At 40.4% G+C, this 8,284-nt stretch overlaps 1 protein-coding gene across 1 annotated transcript; it reads right to left on the reverse strand.

Moving 5' to 3' along the window:
• Positions 1-253: 253 nt before the first annotated feature.
• LOC104610954 (uncharacterized) lies at positions 254-8,001 on the reverse strand. Its single transcript, XM_010277827.3, has 9 exons — positions 7,072-8,001; positions 6,629-6,674; positions 6,454-6,532; positions 6,307-6,352; positions 6,102-6,200; positions 3,994-4,062; positions 3,584-3,908; positions 2,497-2,642; positions 254-2,420 (listed from the first exon to the last, which is right to left on the reverse strand). Exons 1-9 carry the CDS (start codon positions 7,576-7,578, stop codon positions 972-974), a joined length of 2,766 nt encoding a protein of 921 aa, XP_010276129.1. The 5' UTR covers positions 7,579-8,001; the 3' UTR covers positions 254-971.
• Between the last annotated feature and the right edge of the window lie 283 nt (positions 8,002-8,284).

Raw genomic sequence — 8,284 nt, forward strand, 5'->3', positions numbered from 1 at the left:
CGATAATTATAGCATTGGCATAAAAAATTGACGAAATTACCTGAACAGGATTTATGTACAACACTGCACTAGTGTAACCTATCTAACAACCACAAATCTCCTACACATTTAATTAGACTGGTCCAGTGCAACAGTATAATCCATGCAATCATGCATACATGCCTGCATATAACACTCTGGAGTCTTAACAGGAAAATTAAACCAATCTCTGGATCTGCTAATGGCAAAAAATTAATCTTGCAAGTACAGAAAGTTGAACAGAAGAGGCTCCACCAGTACAGCTCCCTTTTCATTCTAGAAATTCTAGTCTCATTGTACATAAAAATAGTAGATGCATACAGGAAGGAACCAAAGTCTAACAGTCGATCCTTGTAATCAATGTACAAAATAAACTCCAATGGGCTTCTCAAGCACATCACCTGCTCATGAACTTGTAAGGACTAACATAATACACCATTCCTCTCCACTAGGCTACTCTGTTAACTTGCCAAGTTTTCCAAAAGTGCACATTTATGATAAGATTATACATATATGTCCATTGCAAACCTATAGGAAAACCTAGAGATGGACTATAGCCCAGACGAATCTGCCAAATTTTTCCTCTGTTCCTAGATGTCCTAATTGAAGCACATTTCTTTTCTCATCAGTCTTCAGATCCTTCTTTTCATGGTAAACTCTGGGATTCTACCAAAAAATGCTTCTAGGATTCAATCAAAGATTGAAAATGAATTGTTTCCCAACCTTGAGACTGATTCTAAAATGTGGATTGATGGCTGGTGAACATTTTGATCAATTCAATGTGCCATTCTCTCGTGGCACAACTTTGTGACGATGGAAGAAATCTCCTCCCTAGGATAGCAGAAGCCATCAGTGCCTATCGTACAGGAGTAGTCAGCTCCTCCCACTTTAGGCCATTGTACCTTATCCCAGTTCTCATCTCCATTCTTTCTCTCTCAAAATGCCACTCAGTTTCAGAGTTGTAAAGCCAGGTCAGGCTGTTGGGAATCAACCATAATGCCTGAAGACTGCCTCACTGGAGATCCTGATGACTGGCAACCAATGTTCAAGTCCGGAGGAAGCATTTCCTGCTTCTGCTTTGGTTGTGTATGTGGAACAAGACCCCGCCAAGGTGACTCTGTCTGAAACCTTGCTAAGTCTGTTGTTACTAATGGAGGGAGGATCATAGGTCCACTGTTTTGATGACGTGCCCCATTACCTACATAGAAAGATTGTGGACGAAATGCATTAGGGGTGAACCTACTTTTCTCAGACTGCATTTGCAGCCCACTAGAAATAAGGAGTTCCTCGCATCGCGAAACAGGTTGGGGGAGTTCCCGTGCTGGATTATAGAGAGAAGCAGCAGCAATCTGCATTTTGGGTGAGCTCGAATTATCTCTTGGTTTAAATTCTGCAGCCCCAACAGACATCCATGCCCGGGCAGCAGTATTGGCAGCAGTGCTTGAATCATCTCTTCTTGAGGATTGAACAGTGCTTGAGTCATCTCTTCTCAAGGATGGAACTGGTTGAGTATCAACCATAGGGCAGATAGAAGATTTCTGCTGGTTTTGTGTCTTTTCAGCTAACATCTTCATCAACTGAACCGGGTCACTGAGACCCTGTTCTTGACTTCCACGAGGAAAGCAATTCACATATCCAGACGGTTGGCTAGGAACAACGTTAGAGGATGAACTGGTTAGTCTATTGCCATTGGAGCTGCTAGTTACAACCTTCCCATTAGACAAACCTCCAGCAACAGCCCCTTCAGACTCTGTCTTCTTGAAGGGTATAGATTGCATAAGATTCCTATTTCTTGACACCATCTCAAGCAATCTCAAACTTGTCATTTCTGAACTGCACTCCAACTGCTTTCTTGGTGCAATCTCAGTAGGGCCCCCACCAGCTGATGATGAGCAATTCAACTCAACTTGTTGAGGAATATTATTATTAGATTTGACAAAATTCATGATTGATGGCATTTGCCTCTGTGATGTAGAATTAATGATGGGTTTGGTTCCAACAACACCAAACAACTTCCCTTCTAAGTTAGAGCCACCATGCACTATTGCAGGATCTGGGGCCTTGATACAAGACGCCATTCCAGATGAGTTTAAAGTTCTGAAACCCAGTTTAGCCTCATCTTGTGCAACTTTTAATCCCTCTGTACTCCTGTCATCTTTTCTCAACTCAGGTTTACAATTCAAATTTGTAATGCAAGCCGGTTGTTTTGGATTGTTGTTTTCAACCATTAGTACAGGTGTTGGAAGAGGTTCATATTCTCCAACCCACCCACGGCCAAATTTAACTCCCACAGGCAGTGCCTGCTCAATTCTCTGGGAGGCAACTTTCCAAGCAATAGGTCCAAGAGTTGCAGCAAAACGTGCCAGGCTTCTTGCGTAGGAATGGTCCGCATGAAGGCCAACCTGATTCAGAAAACCAAAGTGGGTGAGTACAGAAAAAATAATTATGGAAGGAGGAAATATGTAATTAATTACATACAGCAACAAACTGCTTGCTTTCGCCATCAAAAGTTGTAAATATTGACTCAGTTCTGATCACTGGTTGGTTGGATATGTTGTAAGTTGCACGACGGTTCTCATCCACAACAAATGGCTTCCTCCCAAATTTGGATGGAACCCCCTTCCCTGAAACAAGAGAAAAATGCTGCAATAAGCAAAGGAACCACATAAATTATGTTGCAGGCACAGTTTTATGCATGCATGTTCAACCTTTTACCTACAAATGAGGAATCAGGATCATGGATTAAAGGTTCACACAAGATTGAATCATATTATGATTTAAGAGAGACATGTTAGAATTCATATCCCAGGTGAATGAGGATCATGCAAAACCATATCAGGAGATAACATCATCCATGTCCCATTCTAAGATTCCAGACACAGGTATTCGTTTAATATGCAATATCATGTACCATTGTATCTGGTTTTTGAAGCTAAGACTATGAGTCATCAGTCAACACTTACATCTTGCCAAATTCAATTAAATGAATAATATACATAGATTTTTTATACTATGATATGGTAAAGCATGCCATTTTACATATTTTAGGATTTAGGAATATTGCTGCTATAAAATATATGGTACAAGTGGCCATAAAGTGTCATATCAGGGTGCAGCATATAGTGTCCAAAACCAGTAAACTAGGCATGTACAGGTATCCATGAATCATTACAGACTGACAATATATTCCCAATATCTTGAAACTCATTACCATCCCTGGAATATCCTACACGCTTCCTTTAGAAATGGATGCCTTAAGACTTTTAAGTGGGTGTTTGGTAAAAGGACAAAATGATTCTTCAAAATTGCTTCCTCAGGAATCACCAAGTTTGAGGCATTTGGTAAATACCAGATTTCTCAAATATATATATATATATATATTGGTAGAAATAATGTTGACATGGCTTTTTTTATTTTGTGTGATTATGTTTCCTGTGAGGTGTTTGCACATTATTGCCATGTTAGAAATCACTTCACCCCTAAACATGAAAATTAAGAGTAACAAATTTCTATACTGTTTTTCAAAGGAACAGCTTACCAAATGCAACTTACTATATGTCCATACCTGAAAGGTGCTCCTCTGTCTTCTCTGGTTTATTATCAATCAGGCAAGAATTGACATCCCCAACTCCATCAACATGGTTAGACTTCTCAGCTTGCACCAAATTTGACCAGGTACAGGCATCACCTGTGGTGGCAAGAGTGGCACCTGAGGAGAAATCAGAGCCAAGAGGTTCCTGAGTATTCCTGCACAAGGACTTCTTTACTGGCTTCTTCAATACAGAACCTGTTTTAGGTTTTTCCTCTGACTTGAGCTCTGTCTCAGTACGTCCAATATCAATTCGTAACTTCTGGAATTTCTTTCTGGCCAATTCTTGTATGGATCGTGCCTTTTTAGAAGAACAAGCCGTTAGGAACAAACCAAACAAGATTAGGCTATAAACAAAAAAAAAAAAACAGGATAAAAGGCTTTACCTGTTTAAAATATATGGTTTCTGGGGCATTGTATTGCATTGCATTTGTGCAAATAAGGAAAACATCACTCTGCATGTATAAACTATGGTTAGAAGCCTATGTATAACAATATCAAAAAGGCAAAAGCATATTACTTCTTATCCTTGAACATTGTTGCTTAGACTTAGAAGGAAGTAAGCAATATAAACAAGAGATTCCTTCACTGCCATATCAACAACATTGTAACTACAAACCAAAAAAGCACAGAAAAATACAACTTGTGAAATAGTATAACATCTGTATCAAGGACATCTTGTGTAACAGGGATAAATTTAATTTATTGCTGTATTATTCTATGCGCAGATGGGACTTATCAATTTGAACCAATCTTGAGATTATAATAATTGAACGCATGTGGCTTCATACCTCTCTTCTAATAGTGCAACACTATACCAAATAATTGACCTAAGCTTTCTTTCCTTGGAAACTTTCAAAACAAACTAGCTCTATTTGCCATATCAGTGGGAACTAATATGCATTGAAGTAAAGAAATATATACTACATACTGCAAAAAGAAAGGAAAGAATAAAAGCAGGCTTGACATATGAAATTGATAGAATAGATGTAGAACAGAATTCAGTTAGATTGAAAGAGATAAGAATGATCAAGTTCCCTGCTGATGAGTGAAGAGTGCCCAAACATGCATGGAGCATGCATTCTTGAAAATTTTGTGCTAACAAGATAAATGAAAAACTTTTTAAAATGTATAGTTGTCTAATAAATATCAAGGTCAGATGGACCAAAACCAAGTAGTATAACAAGGTCCTATGTGTTCTCATGGATGGACCCATAAAACCAAATATAGGACCACACAAATAGTATGCTTTTTTTCCATGGAGTTATAGACATGTAGAGTAAAAACAGGTCCTATGTGTTATCAGGGTGCAGATGTTCACTAGGTGTGATGCTGCCCTTGCCAGTCCTTAGTCTTGTTGGCAAAGTCAAGTAAATATCCACCTAAAAGCATCCAGCACCATTGAGATTTCTTTTTTATCCAATTCTAAGAGAAAGCCAGGGGACATTGACTTGCCATCGGGAATAGGCAGAAGAAAAGTTTCCCTAAGTCCATCAGGTTCCTATTTTTTCAACCTTTCATGCACCTAAATAGACCCTCTGTGTCATTGGATGAAGTAAGAAAAAAATATACTAAAATAGAAGCTTGGGAGAATGTTTCACTAAAATTGTGACATAGTGTTTGCCTGCACACATACAGAATCTTATTAAAAGGCAGCTGTACCACAAGTTAAAAGAGATGACTGAATATCTCCTTGCACTGTGGGTAATCTTACAAGACTCTTTCCATGGTAATTTTGCAGTGGTGTACTAGTTAGATAAAACATCACAATTGACAAAACTTTTGTTTATAACTATATGTCGTCCTTGCACTGGTATTCAATTAATTGAGTGAACATGTTGCCAAAACAACTCTGACAAGTATACATGAAATGAGGGTGTCAGAAAAAGTGACGGAACCTAAATGGAAATTAGGGATTCATGCAAGTCTGAATATCAGAAAGGTTACATGATGCTCATAATAAGCATCCAGTCCAACACTCTACCTTTATGAATTCATTCTCAATCATTAGCATGTCAACCATAAAAGAAAAATTATGTACTCTAGAGAATAATTAATAGAAAATGAAAATAAATATTTATAACACCTGGAGGCGCAAGCAGTTATAACATATTCTATGGAACAAGGCACTATAAATGGGAGAAAAATGTGTGTATTTATTATATACAAGTAAGAAAGAGATAAGATAATTAGCCCTCTTCAGAAAAGAGAATAATAGAGAAAGAAACACTAAATGGTGGAAAAAAAAAAACAAGCAGGCAAGCTTCAGCATTACGCGCTACATTTAAGTTAAAAGACATGGACTCTTACGATGAAAGAATGCGAAAGAAACAGCAGAGCGGAAACAACATTAGAGATATTGATAACCGTTACGATCCCCTAAATACCCAATCTAATAAAGACACCTTAGCCATGGTATAAACAGGATTTCTTCCTCTTGAACAATACAAAAATTTAAATAAATACTGCCAAAGATCAAACCGCGGACACCTACCTCAAACTGCTCAAAGTTAGAGTATGCCCCGCTTGCCAGCTTCTTCCTTATGGTGCTAAAATCCATTGGGTGCTCAATCACATCGTGATAGTCAGGAAGCTGGAAGAACCAGCACAGTCACAAACTCCACTCTACTAAAACATTAATATAAGGGTATTGGGGAATGCGGGTGAGAAAATAAAAAGAAACAAATTTGCAGAGCTACCTCCTCTGGATCAACAGGCTCTGCATAAACACCATACGTATCTTTCCTGCAACATTCAACATCAAGGAAGCTCTTAGTTTACAGTTGAAAGAAATGGCATTGTAGGAGAAAGAGACTATATCTGTTTGAACATGACATGTCTCATACTTCTGAAGCTTATCGAGAATCAACTCCAAAGATTTCTTATCCGGCATTGGAGTCCCTAACTGGGAAGCAGACGATGCGCCTGATCAACACAAGCAAAAAATAAATAAACTCAACAACCAAATAAAATTCAAAATTGAAAGACAAAATCAAGAGAAATCCGAAAATTATAACCAACCCAGAACAGAGTTCGTCCTTCTGGAACTGTCATTTCTCCCTCTTTCCTGCCATAAATGGGAAAAATTAATTCTAAAGCAAATATGAGCCAGATATATTTATATAAATAAATATAATGAAGCAAGACAGTGTTTTATGTATGTGATGTGTGACAGAGAAAGAGGAGACAGGAGAGAGAAAGGTGGAGCGTGATCAGATTCTGTGGGGGTTAGTTTTGACGGTTGACCCCCGACAGTTAAAATCAAGAGATAGAGAACCCAACCCGACAGAGAAGTATAATAGAAGCCTGGACCAATTAGAAAAATCTCAGGAGTTTGGATTTTGGGGATTGAGCTGAGCTGGACTCTGCGAGAAGAAGAACAAGAGGGCACACCTATCCTACTACTACTACAGCTACTGATAGTAGTAGTAATGGTGATGAGCCAGCGATTCCTAAACGAATACCTTCTTCTGATCACCAGATCCAATGGACCGTGCATCATCATCTTCATCATCGTCATCACCGTCACCGTCGTCGTAACCGCCGTCATCGCCGTCGATTCTCCGCTTCTTAAAGGGCTTATTACCGTCTCCGTATTCCGAGGAGGAAGCAGACACAACAGCAGTTGTTGCTGCAGCGTCCGAACGAGATTCCGGAGCAGACGCGTGGGCCACGTTCCCCGCATCTGCTCGAGTTAGACTTCCAGACGAGTCAACACCACCGAAACCCGCTTTTTGGGGGAGCTTCAATACCAACTTCAGCTTTTTCTTTCTCCTCTCGTCCTCGTCATCTTCCTCGTCGTCGTCATAGTCGTCGAGGTCGCCGTGGAACGTCAGATTCCGGCGGCGGAGGCTGCGGCGAAGGTCGGTTTCCGGAAGAGGTTCCAACGGCGGGTTCCGGCGAAGACCATCGCGCAGGGCGAGCTCCGCCTTTGACGGTCGGCCTTTCTTCTTCCTCGCGATCTTGCCCATCTTGTCCTTCCCGAGCCTCCGTTTCTCTCTCTCTCTCTCTCTCTCTCTCTCCTCTCTCCTCTTTACGCCATTTTTTCCGTCTTTCGTTTCGCTTGGCTTTTTCGAGGCACTTTTGCTCCCGAGCCCAAGTCCGAGCCTGTGGTTCTAGTAACGAGGCTTAGGGTCGGACCGTTCGAAAGTAGCGAATGATTGTTTCTCCGTCAGAGCCGGCGACGGCGTTAGTAAATCGAGGGCAGCGCCGTTTATTGCTGCCCGTTGCCCGGAAGTGCTTGCGGTTGCGTGTCCCGTTGGCTGCTGCTGGCACTTGCGTCATTTTCCGCGCTTTGGCAAGACGCCGAGACCTACTTACTTGAGAAAGATAGAACTCGCAACACAGAAATATTATTCTCCCTCCTCAATCCTCACCCGAGTCTTGATGATGGGATTGGACTCTGGAGAGTGATGGACCCCGTTAGGAGACAAAGAACGTCGTTTAGCTTGAAGAAACAAATAAAGGGTTAAGAAACGGTTCAGTCTTCAGATCAGTAATCGGGTCAAGCAGGAAGCTTCCCTGCACGAACCATCCTATTCCTATACGATAGAAAGGGATAGCGTGGTCAATCCAAACCACCGTACATATACTAAATGGGTCACATGTCCAATCCTAAGCTTGATATTAGAGATATACCCGAATACTATAGTTGATTATATTCGATCTCAATCCTAA

This window comes from Nelumbo nucifera, chromosome 1 (genome assembly GCF_055504915.1).
Source record: "Nelumbo nucifera cultivar China Antique chromosome 1, China Antique-T2T, whole genome shotgun sequence".
Classification (NCBI taxonomy): Eukaryota; Viridiplantae; Streptophyta; class Magnoliopsida; order Proteales; family Nelumbonaceae; genus Nelumbo; species Nelumbo nucifera.